This window comes from Nothobranchius furzeri, chromosome 18 (assembly GCF_043380555.1).
Source record: "Nothobranchius furzeri strain GRZ-AD chromosome 18, NfurGRZ-RIMD1, whole genome shotgun sequence".
In the NCBI taxonomy this organism is placed as follows: Eukaryota; Metazoa; Chordata; class Actinopteri; order Cyprinodontiformes; family Nothobranchiidae; genus Nothobranchius; species Nothobranchius furzeri.
The window spans coordinates 10,689,949-10,706,783 of NC_091758.1; the positions used below are offsets into that span (position 1 = coordinate 10,689,949).

Below are 16,835 nucleotides of genomic sequence, written 5' to 3' on the forward strand. Positions count from 1 at the left end.
GTTAATTGGTAGCCCACGCAAATAGATTCTAACTCGTTCAAGCTTTTGTTTTGAACCGTAGTGAATACCGGATGTTGCCGTCATTTACATAAGAGCTAACGTACTGCTTGATAAGCGACGTGAGTAGCTGCGTTTCGCAGAATATTCCAGAGGTAGGTGATAAAATTGTAAACCTTTTGCTCGGCTACAGCTCAGTCTGGTTTGGCTTTTGTGGAAGTACGTTTTTAGTATAAAATCTGAAGCTAACTAAACGCTAATTAGTCATACTATAGATCCAAGTCCGTCGAATGCGTGTTGCTAACGGTGTTAGCTTCAGCAGCGTGGCGTCTGTTGGCCTTGTCAGTATGTGACTTATGTTTGCTGTCCTTAATTTTCCTTTTCCAGTTTTCTTTTAATTTTATGATCTTAATAAACATTGTACGAGGTGAGATTATTAAATTGTTAATCGCTGTAATTGCGTGTTGTCGTCTTCTCTGTTATGCGACGAAACGCGGGTAATTTAGCCAATTGGCGTTGCTTTTTTATGTTTTCACTGAAGTCCGATAATAAATCTTGTTTCAAGGCCGTTTTCAGCCTGTGACTAATTTGACAGTAACTTCACGGATGACTTTAGAGCTACAGCGTAATGAACGTATGTAGCTGTCAGGCCACATTCTGTGTGGTTAACGTGTACTTCTTGTCTCTTAAGGTTCACAAACCCCCGAGAGGACTTTCCAGAAGGATCTCCTCTGTGTCTGACACACCGGCGCTGTTCACGTCTTCAGTGTTCACCTGTGCTCATCTTTGAGACTACCTTTTAGAGATCTGCTGTAATCGATACACCGCCAGCTATCGATCACCGTTCACTGCGGCAACTGGACGATTAGCGTTGGGTTTATGTCTTTGTTTTGTGAAAACGGTAAGTTGTAATCTTATTTACAACGTGTTTAATGTTAGATTGTTGCGGTTTTTGTAGAGGTAAATCTGTTTTATGGTGCATCCTGTTTCCTTTGGTTGTGCCTGACCTTATGACGCACTCTGCACCAAGCAGGCAGAAATGAGATGCATCCAGCCACCTCCTGACTTTCCGAAACTACATAATGCTGAACACTGCCCTGACACTGAGTCATTTGATATTTATAATACTGATCTTACTATTTTACTTAGATTGTTGTTTAGTAGGCTAGAGTTGATTGCCAGCTGCCAGGCCTCTCCTTTGACCTACTAAATCGAACAGGCCTAGCTAAGCCAGAAGACCTAACACAATACCAAAGGCACACACAAAGCCAGGTTTGTGAATGTGGGCACAGAAAGGGGTTAAAGCTTTTCTGTGTGTGTGACTTTCATTTTCCTCTTTGGCTCACTTTTCAGCTATGTGGTATTGTAATTTTTGGGGGGTAGAGACACCAGCACAGCCTTTATTCCTGTAATACATCAGATGTTTCATAAAGAAATCACTGTAATAGTCATTTGTTGTAGACTGCAGCTTTTCCTTTCACATTTAACAATAACCTTCACAACATCAAGCTTTTCAGTTTTGGCCAACGGTGCAAAAGCTGTAGACTGTGATTGTATTTGTAGGGTGTCCTTGTTATTGCCTCTTGTGCTTCAGCTTTTTTAGCACCTAAACTTCCAGTTAAGATTTAGCAATTAAAGGCTCTGTATCATACTATTTTTAAAACCGTTCAAAGCAACAATAGGGACTAAAAACCCAACCTCCACCTGTGTGACTGCCAATTCGTGATGTAACCCACAAAGGAAGATGAGCCGCAACGAAGATGGCGAAGTAGAAGAAGGCATCCTTAGAAACACCCAACCCCACCAAAGTGAGTGAACATGTGGTAAAGATGGACGACAAACACAGCTGAAGGCTTGATCTGGACTTGCAAACTAAAACTGAACTAGATTTCTGCGATGTACCGCGGTGACCATGTAGGATGTTGGATGTTTCATATTGGTAGTTTATAAGTTATTGTATATTTTTATAGCGTATTGTACGTACAATATAATAGTTCAAACATGGATAAACATCACATTTAACCATAAATATATTGTAAAACTGTGATTAATGTATGTTGTATACATTTAGAATTGGTTTGTTGCAGTGTTTTGTGGAATAGAGATTTTTTATAGCCACTAATTCTGTTGCTAAACCCCTGCTTTCCACTGGTAATGCAAGCGGTCACGTAACGTGATAGCGTTGTTCTACCCGTGAGCTTGTTCCCGACTGGGAGCCTTTTAAGCCCTGGGTTAAGGCTGAGTGACCCTCGCTAAAAGGAGACATGTTGGGTGTGTCCATTGGTTGAGCTAACCAGTGTGGCGTAAACCCATCCAGCTGCGCATTATTCCAATAGCAGCTAGCTTAAGGGCTAAGACTAGACGAAATAGAACGTTGGTTACGTATTGTAACCCCAGATTCTATGAGTCTAGTCGCAGCCCTTAAGCCAATGGCCCCACTGGTTCTGTTAGGACTAGGGCTGCAACAAACGATTATTTGGATAATCGATGAATCGGATGGGGTCTCGACACGATTAATCGATTAATCGGATTACATAGGGACATTTTTAAAAACTGCTAGGGAAACGTTATTTCTCTCCTTCCTTCACTTTATTTAACACAACATTATTAGAAAACAGTTCAATAGCAGAAAAACAACATGCCATCACCTAAATTGTCTTATAAGGTGTATAGACAGAGACCCTAAGCTACACCTATCTGTGACCTAAAATGCTTGGTCCAAGTTAAACAGCAATTCTCATCTGTTTTGTTTGATCTCATCTGTAGACATTTATTATAATTGGGGATGTCAAACAACTAATTTTTAAATGTAATTAAACATAGGCTGTGAATTAATCAAAATTAATCACTGTTTCCAAAAATGACTGAAAAAATACCAAATAAAACAAAAGTAAATGAATGCCATCCTCCTTGTGATGATGCCCTGGGCAACTGCCATAAAGTCACATCAAGAAATGCTGCTGATCATGCCAATGATCCCAAATAGACTCACATTAGGCCACATGAAAGCAACTGAACCCAAAAATACATTAACCAGTATATAACTGCACTCTCACACAACACGCCTGCAGCAACAGTTAGGACTCCTCTCCCTTTTAAAAGCATTTTCGCCTCTGAGGACATTGTGGTTGTAAAACCACATGGTAGTAGTCTGGCCCTGGTGTGATCAACCAGTTTCTGCGGGAATGTGACGGCGGAACCGGTTCGCAGCAGCGCGGGTGTCCCCCGCCTACCTAATAGCGTCGCGCTTACGATTTTATAGACTTTTTTTTTTTTTTACGGGCTTAGGGCATGTCTAGCGTGTGTAATAATCCGGGGCTTGGGTGAATCACTTTTGAAAAGTTAAATTACCCGGACACCGAGCTCTCTCCTTCCTCGCTGATGATTCTGACATGCTTGCGTTTAAGATGCCGCATCATCACTGTAGAACTCCCGTGCCATGCTATGTCTGACCTACAAACATTGCAGGTAACGAATGTCTTCGCCTGATTTAACTGAAAATGCTCCCAAACTTTAGAAGTTCTTACTTTTGTTGGGTCTCGCTGCTTCTGCCATGTTCCTCTTCCAAACACCTGCCGGCTCTCCGGTCTGCGCGCAACGGCGGGCGGGAGGGGAGGGGGCTTTTGGAAGAGTTGTGCAACACAACGAATCGATGACGCAATTCGTTGCCAACGCTTTTAGTAATCGATTTTCATCGAATTTATCGACTCGTTGTTGCAGCCCTAGTTAGGACTAAGCCATCGGAGGCGAACAGTGGAGTCGCTCCACTTAGGTACCCACAGGGGTGCCCACCATTGGTGGGCGTACATTTAAGCTCTTCATGATTGGCTGATGCTGAGCTCATCCTTCCAATAGCAGCTAGCTTAAGGGCTGTGACTAGACTCATAGAATCTGGGGTTACAATACGTAACCAACGATCTTGTAGGCGCCTACGTAAGGGAAACCCTGCTTTATTCTAATCATACTGTGACCATACTGAATGAAATGTGCAGTTTATCCCATTAAATTGCTCCTGCTATCTGTTTTTAATCGGTGTAGTTTTTGCACAAAGGTGCGTTTCAGATGGAATTAACGAGATGTCTCCTACTGAGGATCTACTAAAGACCTTTTTTATAGTATTTTAAGAGACTTTTACAATATGCACATCACGTTGTTATTAGTGAGAAGTATATTAACTGGACTGGATGGTCTCATTTGTAGGTTCTGAGGATAAATCAGCTCATTGATCCTCAGATTACAGCACATCCAAGACATAATCCTAAAATTATAAAACTGAAATGGTTATAATGATGTGCAATAATGGTAAAACAGTCAAGTAAAACATGAATTCTTGGACAGTCCTTGGATATTGGGTTAATGCAAGTGTGTGTGTGTGTGTGTGTGTGTGTGTGTGTCAGGTTTATATGTCTATCGACCGACCTCGATTGATCCATCTCAACGTATAAAAACAATATGGACATAGCCTGCCTATTGTTCCACACGAGCAGTTTGAAGCCAAAAATAGGAGGTTCCCACCACTGGAGTTAATTTTTTAAATTTTTTTACCGTGTCGTGCATATCGTCATGCCCAGGCGATTCAAAAATGGGAAAAGAGGTGGAGCTGAGGGTGTGGCTGTTGGTGGCGTCACTTCCTTTTATCTGCCCTCTGCTGCCCGTGCCCTCTCCGCTGATCAGTCGTCCCTGTTACCGGTTCTGGGTCCACGCCTCCTCATCGTCCTCTGCTGCCTGCAGATAAAAGGAAGTGACGCCACCAACATCCGGCGGTTACCCTGACGAAGACGGTAGTGACATCAAAACATGTCAGCAAAGGTAAAAACAAACCCTTATCACATCGTGTATATCGAAAAACTAAAGAATATGAAATCTGAGTTGTTAATGTTGCTGAGTATTAAAATAGTCTCCTACACATCTGTTTCCTGTCAGAAGCTAATGTTTCTGATAGGAAATAGAGAGTGAAACTGTCAGTGATCTAGTAATATGTGTAAGAGCATTTATTTTAAAATAAAGGTCTGATGGTAGTACTTGTTTGTTCTTGGAAGAATTCATAAAAAGTTCTCATTTTGAAATGGATAATGCAATTGTTGTATTTGTATGTTTTTATTAATCTCATGCTTATAACTCCCCCCCCCCCCCCCCCCCCCCCCCCCCAATATTTCTGCCTTTTAAAGGTGTAGTTAACTGAAAAAACATTTTAATGATTATTTTCAAGTCCTGTATGGTACGGCTCCCGTCTATCTGAACTCCATTGTAAAGGATTACACCAGGGCCCAGCCGCTTCTGTCATCAAAGCATCGTTGGCTAGCAGTGCCTACACCACGCTTGGGACAATGCAGACTCGTGTGTTGTTCCACAGATGTGGAATGTTCTTTGGGTGTCTAGAAAAGCGCTATATAAGTTCAATACATTATTATTATAAGCACTACTAGAACAGGGGTTTCCTTGTTGATTCTCAAAACTCTTGAAGACTCAGCTCTTCAGAGAGCATCTTTTAAACTATCACCCTCCCTGCACCCGTTTCCCCCTCTACTGCACAGTCCTTGTTCACTTCCCTGTATGATTCAAGTAGAACAACAACCTCCACTCTATCCTTAATTCCAAAGACAATAACTCTGTCTCATCTGTGTTTATCTGGAGGAACTGTAGCAGCGGGCAGCAGGGAACGACATCAACCTCTGCTGCCCGCTGATAAACAGGTTTAAAATAATTCAAACAGCTGAAATAAACCCCTATTTCACTGCGTCTGCAGTTTAACTTTCACCATCATTCACCAGTCTAAGAAGCAGAAACATTAGTTTACACTCAACATAACCCCTTACAGATCATTACAATATAAAAAAATGTTTTCATACTTTTTCTGGTGTTTATTTAAAACGTCTATGTAATCTATTTATTTGGTTTACTTTTCTGAGCAGTCCATCAACCTCATGGTGATAAATGTTTTAATAGGGATGTGGTGCGTATCACGATACAGAGGAGATGATGCGATATATCACGATACATTCAGCCAGATGATATTCAAACAGTCCAAGCTGATACGTAACATGTTTAACATAAGGTTTCTGAACCATAATAGAAGAATTTAAATTTCAATGGTGGAAACAAAACTCATGGCACACTGCTGCCAACTAGCTGTTGGTGTGTAAATTGCACTAAAGAAAAGAAAATACGCAAACATTTGCATATAAATTCTTCCAAAATTTTGATACAAGGTTTTTGAATATCATCAATACCGCAGGTAAGAAAAAATCACGTTATACTGCCAAATTGATATTTTCTTACTTTACTAATGACAAAGTTGACGTGAGGTGATGAGTAAACGGTGTAAGGTAATCTGTATGCTCCATAGAAACGCAACTCTGCACAAAAATGATGGTGTTTGACGTTCGGCTCGGTTTAATGGCTTTTTTTGGTCAGGCTCTGAACCAGGAAATAGCTGCAGGCAGAAGCAATACCAAGTAGCGGGCAAAAAACTCCAGAACAACTAGTGACGACCCCTCGCCCCCCCAGCCAATCACCAGCCACAGTCACAATGCTGGCCTCACTAAAGCTTGGTTGATGCTTGACGCATTCACTTTCCGCTTGGTGATGCGGCTCGCGGATGGAACGCGCTTCACCACTTGCAGCGTTTATGGTTCATGCGGCTTGTCTCTGCGGTGAGCCAATATTCTCCCAAACTGTAGGGGGCAGCATGGAGCTCTATGGCATGCATCCAACACTACACCATAGTAGAAGTAGAAATGACTGTTTACAACATGGCATTCCAGCATTTTTAACAGCGTCCTCGACTTTTCCGACAGTGCGAGCTATTTCTGTCCAAGAATTATTAACAACATGTTGATCACGGTGATCTCTGAGAGCTGAATCATGCAAATGTCTGTATTTACGAACCTCTGCCATACTAGTTCTTGCCAGTCCGCCATGTTTTTCCGCGTCCGACCATCCGCGTGGTTAGAAATTTTCCTAGGTGCGTATTGCGGAAATTTTGGGCCGTGCGGAGACGCGATGGAGGGGCGTGGTTGTTAAAATGACGCAATTTCGCCGCGCGGACCTCGCGGGCGCGTCAAGCATAAACCAACCTTTAGGCTTACCAGGAACCTCAATCGAGAAGGGAGTAAAAATTGGGGAAAGGGTTGAAAGAAAACGCCCAACTGTGCTCTTGGAAAAGGTGGTCAGGCTGAGCTGCACTAATCTGAGTAAGTCGTAGTAACAATCCTCCTGTTGTGGAGCACCTCCTTCAGCTCACGGGGCAAAGCTAACCACTCCCCATGGAGGTGGGTCAATTGTGGAGATGTAGGCTGTGTCTCAATTCAGGGTCTGCATCCTTCGAAGGACCCAGCCCACCCGGCCGACGTGGGCTGCGTCCTCCGTCGGCCGGGTAGACCGGATGTTAACGGCTGTGAATTTGGACAGGCCTAGCCTTCATGAACTCCCTCGGCGAACGTTCCGTCGCCTAGCAACCGTGGAACCGCTGGGCAGAAGGGAGAAGGAACTTTAAACGATGGAGCTCGACGTTTTATTTAGCGTTTTAACCCCCAGAAACCCAAATTTAGAAAACAACTGCAAAATCTTTTTTAACCTTTCACATGTTGTTCTAGGAGGCCAGATAAACGGGCCTATTTACACATTTTAACAGCCAATAGTGTTGCAGAACTCAACAATAGGACCTATTAGCAATGTAAATGTGGTTTTAAAAAGAAAAAAAATGGGGAAGGTTTATTTTTGTGGACTTAAATCTGATGTTGTAATATTACAACCGTGGGTCTTTGGGGGTTAATCATTTCCTTGACTGTTGGAGAGCTAATTCAGAGAAAATACTTTAGACAAGCTGAGCCTGAGCAAAGATGTGATAACAGTGTTTAATACTTTCTAAGGGTCTTAATTTGACCAAAACCGATTTATCACCTTTTAAGACTTTAAGACCCAGCGGATACCCTCTAGTAAACAATTCTCCTTTGTAAACCAAAATAAAATTCAAGAGTTTAATGCAGAACTGATTTTATTTAGATATTTATTTTATATGTACATGTTTAATCTTTATTAACCATTTTTTTCTAGCAAAGTAAAAAGCTGTCAAAGTTCTCCCTTCTCTCCTGTGCCCTCTGCTGCTCTGCCTCCCTCTGCAGCCTCATGTCCTCCCTGATCAGCTCCAGAAGCTGGTCATCGCTGGCACCTTCCCCTGGATGCCCATTTTCTCCAGAATAGTCTTAACAAACATGTAAGAAAAGAAACAGGAAGAGAAAAGAGGGCAACGGGTTATTCCTTTCATGTTTCCTCAGAAAAAAATAAACGAGTTTTTAAAATATGAGATGTTATTGTACCTCCATGCCACAGCCGCCGAATACTTTGCTCAAGTGATCATGTGGTCCATCTTCCCCCTGAGCTTAATAAATTCCCTGGTTTTCTCTTGTACCTAAAATACAAACTTCTATTAAAATCAGGGGGAAAACGTAGCGGGAGAAGTGCGACACCGAGCGCGGCCGAACATACGAGCCGAGACCGCAATACAAGCACTTTTACTGTAACATTTCTAACTAAAATAACGTTCATTTGTCACAAAAAGTCCTTAACCTAACAGTTTTCAAGTTTATACTGACATTTATGTGCGCAATCCTCTCCGACAGCTCCCGCTTCACTGTCCGCCATTGTTTTTAAGTTTTTCTGCCGGCCGGCCCGCAAGGCATCTTGGGAAATGCTACCTATTGAAGGATACACCGGACCCATCCTTCATTCAGGCGAAAAGAAGGCCGCATTCGTCGACCGCATTTGAAGGAGTCTTCGAATTGGGACAGGACTAGTCGCGGCGCTGTGACGTAATCGGCCGACGTAGGATGCAGACCCTGAATTGAGACACAGCCGTAATTTCACCAGTGTGTGATGACACATGGGACTAACTATTTTCAATTAAATCATTGTACATCCCTAGAACAGTGGATCAGAATCATTAGAACTTTTCTGAATTTTTTCTCTGTGATTGTTGAATTAACCTTCTAATCATTTATACTGTTACCTGGTCAAACTTGTGTTTTGGGATTGTGTTTGTTTGTTTGTTTTTTACTATAAAGCATTCAGGGGTTTTATTATTTTTAGGGAATTGATTTCAAAATTGAGTGACTATTGCAAAAGCCCATCTGAAAACATTCTTGATGTGGGTTTTACTAAACTACTCGCGTTTGTCCCTCTCCTTTCAGAGCTGTTGCGCAGCCGTTGGAACCTGTGTGGTAGAAGTCTAACCTTCAAGCAAGGACCTTGCGGCCACAGCGGCACAGCGTTTTTCATGTCAGAGACCGAGCACGCTTGCAGTCGTTTATGTCATCCCTTCTTTTCCAGACAGAAGATCCCGAAAAATCCCCAACCAAGATCCTTTTATCTTACTGATAGTACTAACATTCAGCCAAAATGTCTGTCAACGTCAACCGCAGCGTGTCAGACCAGTTCTATCGCTACAAGATGCCCCGTCTGATTGCGAAGGTGACTACCTGTTCTCAGGTTTCTGAAATATTATGTTCAGAAAAGCTATCATCAGATTGTGTGCGATAGATTAATAATGTTATTTCTGCTGTAGGAAAGCTTTTTGATTAAGTCATTTTTCCTTTATTTCCATCAACTAAGGTTGAAGGCAAAGGAAATGGAATCAAGACGGTCATTGTCAACATGGTTGATGTTGCTAAGGCTCTGAACAGGCCTCCAACATGTAAGTAAATGTCATTTAATTGAACCAAGAGTTGGTCAATTTTCTACAGCTCTAGCTTATTTAAGTCTTGGAATCCAAACCATGAATGGATGGATTAATGATAGATTAAGACAGACTTCAGTTTTCAACAGTAATTTTTAACAGTGTAATCAAGCAGAACAACAATCACCACCACCCACCCGCTACACTGATACTAAAAAATACACATATGAGAAAATAAAAAACAACAAAAAATCACGAATAACAGGCGCATCAAAACACAACAAACCTCAAGCAAACAACATTAGTTCTTAATCTAGTGTTCCTGATCTTCTCAGGTTTAGTATATGGGACGTTGTCTCCACAATACACTGGTGGGTGAGAATCTTTCCACATGGAAGAATGAGTCTTTGAGCCATTAAACGTGTTACAACCAGGTGTCTAGGGGGCCTGGGGTAACATGGAGGACGCGTGACACAAAGGAAAATTAACAAAAGTTTTATTTACTGTCTCTTAATTCAGAAAAGATGACTATTATTATTGTTAACCACCATGGATCTAAATCCACTTTTACCAAAACAGGTTCAAACAGTAACATGTAACATAACTCTAAAGAGCACAATATCGAAGTTCTAAGTGGGAGACAACAGACCAGAGGAAAGGCAGCTCTGCGCTATTGTCCCCATTGGTGAGGAGCTCCAGCAGGTCCTTTAAACAATTTGCGGCTGATGAAAACCCAGCTCAGCTGGTGCAGGGAGGAGCAAGGGTGAGCCAACAGGTCATAGTCTGCAGGCAGGCTCCTCAGATGCAACATAAAAATGCACAGAAAAATGAAATCACAACACAAAAAGGCTCCAGCCGTGACAAAACGTCAAAAGGTGACAAATCTATAATTCAGTGTCTGAAGAGGAATTCACTGCAACTGCTCCAAACAAAGCAAAGTGTCAGGGTGCACAGTTGTCCCACAGATCTTGAAGAGTGCATTAAAAATACCCCCGCAAATCTCCTGTAGGTTCAGGCACGTCCAGAACACGTGAAGAAGTGAACTGGATTAGAGCCCTGCTCTGACGCCCGGCCCTCGGCATTCTATTTTTCTGTGAATAAATTCGTTCTGCAGTTAGAAAAATACAGCATTCATTGCTGGTTTTTCTAACTGGAGCATTTTCAGAGCGGCAGATTAAATTTACAAACGCTATAATAATTGGGGGCAATGTGCTCTGCAGTTAGAAAATTAGAATGCTGCTTTTTTTTTCTAATTGCACAAGAGCGCATTTTCAGAGCAGATAAATTTTACAAACGCATCCGATTAATATTGTGTTCGTAAATTTCATCTGCCGCTCGAAAAATACGCTCTGTTAGAAAAAAAATCTGCATTGATGCTGTTTTTCTTTTTTACTGCAGAACGCTTCTCACAGAATGCTGAGCATTCTATCACGCTAAAACATTATGAAAGGTTAAAAAAAAGTCTGGCTCGGGTCGGACCTGAGAATCCTGAAAACCTTTTCGGACCGGGTCGGGCTGGGGCTCCACCCCCTCGGGCCGGGCCGGACACAGGCTCAGATTTTAGGCCCGTGCAGGGCTCTAAACTGGATACTTGCTCGGCTCAAGGATTTATGAACGTTCTGTAAAATCTCGTACCAGACCTGCAACAATCCAGTACCCAGGTCCAACTCTTATTTCTGATAAAAAAGCATCCAGACTGGTCTGATGGTCTGAGCTAAGCTGGGTGTACTTAAAACAAGGAAGACGGAAAATGGATGGATACCGCTGCAGTCGGAACCAGGTGCCCATGCCACATACGCAAGATCATGCTCAGCTCCTCTGCAACAGTCTGAGATTAGTGGGAGATTGGCTACATGCTAACTCGAAGCTACAAAGAGCTTGGAGCCAAAGGGGGTTAGCTACGAACTACCAGAGCTAATTCAAATCTAACGGAGGTTTTCGAGTGCTTTAGTGTGAAAAACAAGGTTGAATGACCCAAAAGTGACGCAGCATCAACTGAAAGAGCTGCAGTGTTTCTGTGATCTCCCTCAGCGCTTCCCAGATAACGAGGACAATTGCTGCCTTGCATGGAAGCCAAGCAGCCGCACGGCTCAGCTGTCACGGGAGTGGGTGGACACCTGCTTCTAGCAACTATTCCCAGTCGGGATACAGGAAGTCGGGCGCCCGCCTCGCTGGGCTGCCTCCAGGATGATGGAGCTGCAAATCATTCACAAACCCTGTCTGGTCATGTGAAACTAAAATGGGTAGCACCGTCTTGAGGTGCCTGACCAGGACCTTCACCAGAATTTTAGCATCTACATTCAAAAGCAAAGCCGTACTATAAGAGCATAAGGGTTTGGTGTTTTAGTCTTTTTTTAAAAGCACAGAAATAACAGCTTGACGCGTATGTGGCAGAAACGACCAAGCTGTAGCGAACTCATTGAAGACCAACAACAGCAATGGTGAGAGTGGCCCATAACGTTTAGAAAGTAAGCCACCATCCTGTCTGGGAGATTTGCTTCTCGGCGTGTTGCTGATCACAGAAGCAATCTCTCTTACTCAAATATCTTTCTAGATCCTCGGCCATATCCACACTGATAAAGGGAATCGTTATACCGTCGACCAAAGCTTCAAAATCACCCTCCAGCAGAGTCGAGACAAGGACAGCAGTCGGTAAAATTGACCAAACTTGAGTTGATAGTTTCATTCAAGCATTAAGTGATCTGTAACCGCTCGTTGTCCTAGCACAAGAAAGGTACTGAAGCTGTGAAACTGGATAAATCTACTCTTTCAGAAGGGTCCTGGGACGTGGAGCCCTGCAGGTCTGATCAGCCCGTGACGCATGCCCAACTACTACCGTGGATAGTCACTTCGGAAATAAAAAAATGCTCTTCCCCCATCTGTTCATAATATGACCTGTTAGAGGTTTATTTAGAAATAATATTTTTATTACATACTTTTTCCTTTTCTCTTTCTCTGCAGACCCAACCAAGTTTTTTGGTTGTGAACTCGGCGCTCAGACCCAGTTTGATGCCAAAAACGATCGCTACATCGTAAATGGATCCCACGAGGCGAACAAGTTGCAGGATATGCTTGATGGGTTCATCAGGAAATTTGTGCTGTGTACCGAGTGCGACAACCCTGAAACTGATCTGGTGAATGAATCTACGTTTTCTCTGAAATGGATTCTAAGAGATTTTAATTCAAGGAACTAGTAAATCTAAATTTGTCTCATTGGTAATTGTAGGTTTTTGAAGGATTTTACTTTGTAGACTATAAAACGATTAGTTAATTACTTTTTCTTGGTGTTTCGATTAAATTTTAGAAACACAAATGTGAAAACAAGTAGATTAAGTCAGATTTCCAAATTCAAAAGCTAAGTGACTGTGATTGCCGTCTTTGCAGCATGTCAATCCCAAGAAACAAACCATCGGCACTTCCTGTAAGGCTTGTGGAAACCGCGGCATGCTAGACACCAGACACAAACTCTGCACATTCATCCTCAAAAACCCACCAGGTGAGAGATTCTAGTCTGTCGCCAAGTTTACAAGACAAGGAACCTCTTCTCATGCAGTCCCATAAACACGGCTGTGAAATTGTGTGCTTCACCACTAACAGAGAGCACTGACAGTGGGTCTGCATCTGCAAAGAAAGAGAAGGAAAAGAAGAACCGCAAAAAAGACAAGGAGAATGGCTCGAGCGGTGGCGAGGCTGGTAACCAAGACAACATTGATGCCCCTGAAGCTGTGGTATGTTTTTGGTTCGTCATGCACACATTTGGCATTCAGCTAGATGGATTCATCCACAAACAAACCCCCAAACTTTGTCCAAAAATAAAAACTACAACATTTACATCCAGTTAGGCTCTTTTTCTGATTTTAAGGTAACAAATTAAAAATTTTCCATGAGTTTTGTATAAACGGACATCTGCGTGCCCTTCTGGTGTTCAGGATAGAGACGATGATGATGAAGACTGGGCAGAAGAGACAACTGAGGAGGCTCAAAGGCGTCGAATGGAGGAGATCAGTGACCATGCCAAGAACCTCACGCTCAGTGAAGACCTGGAGAAGCCTCTGGAGGAGAGGGTCAACCTCTTCTACAGCTTTGTGAAAGTGAGACTCTGTTCAGCTTGGACTTAGTAGATATAAAAACGCAATTAACATTTGTTTTTGTTTCCTTAATGTAACCCCAGCATAAGAAGGAAAGTGGAACCATCGATGCGGCTGATAAGGAAGTCTTGGCGGAGGCGGAGCGTCTGGATGTGAAGGCCATGGGCCCCCTCATCCTCAGTGAGCTCCTCTTCAACGAGAACATCCGGGACCAGATCAAGAAGTACAAACGCCACTTCCTGAGAGTATGTTCTAAACGCTTCCACAGCCAAACACGACTTCATATGTTTACACGACTGACTGCTCGTTGTAGACATGAACGTAAAACCTTGACCCTAAGAGTTAGTTTAGGGTGGACGAACTGATGAGGAACACCTGGAGGCTTGTGTTGGAAAGTGCAGCTGCTTTACTTTGGTTTTTGCGGTTGAAGCCTTCTCCGGGTCAGGGATGAGGTCCTGCCCCAAGTGGAGGAGTTTAAGTATCTCGGGGTCTTGTTCACGAGTGAGGGAAAACTGGAGCGTGAGATCGATAGGCGGATTGGTGCTGCATCTGCAGTGATGCGGGCGTTGTACCGGTCTGTCGTGGTGAAGAGAGAGCTGAGTCAGAAGGCAAAGATCTCGATTTACCGGTCGATCTACGTTCCTACCCTCACCTACGGTCACGAGCTTTGGGTAGTGACCATAGGAATGAGATCGCAGATACAAGTGGCCAAAATGAGTTTTCTCCGCAGAATGGCTGAGCTCTCCCTTAAAGTGAGAAGCTCAGTCATCCGGGAGGGGCTCGGAGTAGACCCGCTGCTCCTCCAAATCGAGAGGAGCAAGCTGAGGTGGCTCGGGCGTCTGATTAGGACGCCTCCCTGGTGAGGTTTCCCGGGCACATCCAACTGGCACGAGACCCAGGACACGCTGGAGGGACTACGTCTCACCTGGCCAGGGAAGGCTTTGGGATTCCCCATGTGGCAAGGTGAAGACGAAAGAGCTGGACCAAGTAGCTGGGGAGATTGCTACCCTTTAAAGCTGCTTTTACATAAATCCTTTTCTTATTTTTAACTCAAAATCTTTCATTTGTTTTACTTTTTTCAGATGTTAATCTACTTCTGTTTTGAGATCATTATGTATTATTTTGTTTTGATCTTTGTGAAGCACTTAGTGATTCTACGTCTGTGATGAGTGCTATATAACTAAGTCTGGGCATCTAAGCCACAGGCAGAAGAGAAGGGATGGATGGGAAAATGTGTTGAAATGGAGAGAGAAGTGGTTTAGTCAAATGAAATCCTATCGGCATAAAATCAACGTTGTCCTTATTGTTTCAACAATCGTTGACTTTAAAAGATGAAATGAACAGTCCTATATGGAGATTTTTTAAATGACTGGCGGTTAAATTCCCCCCACAGTTCTGTCACAACAACAAAAAAGCCCAGAAGTATCTGTTGGGAGGCTTTGAGTGTCTGGTGAAGCTCCACCAGGTCCAGCTGCTGCCACGCGTCGCCATCATCCTCAAGGACTTGTACGACGCGGACCTGCTGGAGGAGGACGTCATATTTGCCTGGGCCGAGAGGGTGAGTCTGCGAGTGTTGGCTGTGTCTTTAGTCAGCCTGTGCTGGTTTTATGGAGACCCAAAGGAAATGACCTGAACTGGATCCTCAAGTTTTTATTAAAGTTTTCCACATATGTACTTGTGTGCCACCAGGTTTCTAAGAAGTATGTCTCCAAGGAACTTGCCAAAGAGATACACGCCAGGGCTGCTCCTTTTGTCAAGTGGCTCAAGGAGGCAGAGGAGGAGAGTGAAGGCAGTGAGGAAGAGAAGGAGGAAGAAGATGAGAACGTTGAGGTAAAATGTTTCCTTTTTGCTTTTGCAAGTGAAAGACATTACAGTACAAGCCGGTCGTTTGTATTTGTGGAGCGCTGTCATTTTTTACAATTAATGGATTTATTTTCATTATTTCTTAAGCTAATTTTCTCTAAAGGTCGTTCGGCTGTGTACGGTTGCTGCCGTGTCCGCAGCAGTCTCATGTCGTGAAGATTTTGTATGTGAATCTGCAGACTTGGGTAAATGCGACGTTGTGGGTGTTTTGTGCCTCAGGTGGTGTACTCTTCCTCTGCCCGCGAGCTCAAAGTTGAGACTGTGAAACCAGACACGCCTGAGAAGGAAGAAGAAGATATTGACATTGATGCAATCTGACAAATTTGGATGCTTCTGCTTTTCTCTTGTGTTGTGGTTTTGGCTCACAATGCCCTGTACAACATCAAATGCTTGGCTTTTCCTTCGACTCCCACCCACAGTTAGCCAGCCGCCCCCTCCCGCTTCATGGCTTGATATAATATAATGTTTTATTTGCTGCAAAGTAACTCATTCTAATCTGTATTCATTTAATTAGATGTGTGGAGTTTACTCAAAGGTGTATGAATCTTTGTGACTCTACCCCATCTCCCCCTTTTTTGTAGCTTTTTTTGTCAATAAAGATTTTTTGCTATCCACCTCAATTAATTGGTCTGAATGATTTATTATCCATTGTCTAAGTAACTATTAATTATTAGTGTTTCTTTGCAGTTTTATCTGTTTCAAACAACCAAAGCATAAATGATTTAGCTGTCAGCAAAATGACATTTTTCTCTTCACAACTCGGGCGCTTTCCCTGTCAGCCTGACTGGTTCTAGTGTTACCAGAAGTAACGGTGGCCATTACGATCTTCACTGACACTCGGCTTTGAACCACGCTGCTAAAAAAGAAATTGAACACAAAAATAAGACATTTTAGATCTGAATCAATTAAATACGTTGGCGAGCGCCTGGCTTTCACCCATGGAGCCCGGCCGGGCACAGTCCGAAGGGGAAACATGGGTCCCCCCCTCACATGGGCTCACCACTCGTGGGAGGATCTAAACGGGTCAGGTACAGTGTGTAACGTGTAGTAGACCTTGGCGGTCTGATCTCGTTACAGAAGCTGGCTCTTGGCACACGGAATGTCACCTCTGGTGGGGAAGGAGCCTGAGTTAGTGTGAGGTTGAGAGGTTCTGACTAGATCTAGTCGGACTCACCTCAACGCATGGCTCTGGCTCCGGATACAGTTTCCTTGAT

The 16,835-nt window shown here is 43.3% G+C and overlaps 1 protein-coding gene across 1 annotated transcript; it reads left to right on the forward strand.

Annotated features, from left to right (window-relative positions):
* The first annotated feature begins 25 nt into the window (after nucleotides 1-25).
* eif5 (eukaryotic translation initiation factor 5) lies at nucleotides 26-16,241 on the forward strand. Its single transcript, XM_015969009.3, has 12 exons — nucleotides 26-152; nucleotides 689-898; nucleotides 9,186-9,465; nucleotides 9,607-9,688; nucleotides 12,632-12,804; nucleotides 13,055-13,166; nucleotides 13,268-13,398; nucleotides 13,600-13,761; nucleotides 13,842-14,003; nucleotides 15,152-15,316; nucleotides 15,448-15,588; nucleotides 15,841-16,241. Exons 3-12 carry the CDS (start codon nucleotides 9,394-9,396, stop codon nucleotides 15,937-15,939), a joined length of 1,299 nt encoding a protein of 432 aa, XP_015824495.1. The 5' UTR covers nucleotides 26-152; nucleotides 689-898; nucleotides 9,186-9,393; the 3' UTR covers nucleotides 15,940-16,241.
* The last annotated feature ends 594 nt before the right edge of the window (nucleotides 16,242-16,835 follow it).

What these genes read in the sequence shown, in the direction of transcription:
- eif5 (XM_015969009.3), top strand. Translation starts at nt 9,394, where the DNA reads ATGTCTGTCAACGTCAACCGCAGCGTGTCAGACCAGTTCTATCGCTAC. An exon ending in TTGATGCCCCTGAAGCTGTG is followed by an intron (nt 13,399 to 13,599) that starts GTATGTTTTTGG and finishes TCTGGTGTTCAG; the next exon opens with GATAGAGACGATGATGATGA. An exon ending in ACAAACGCCACTTCCTGAGA is followed by an intron (nt 14,004 to 15,151) that starts GTATGTTCTAAA and finishes TTCCCCCCACAG; the next exon opens with TTCTGTCACAACAACAAAAA.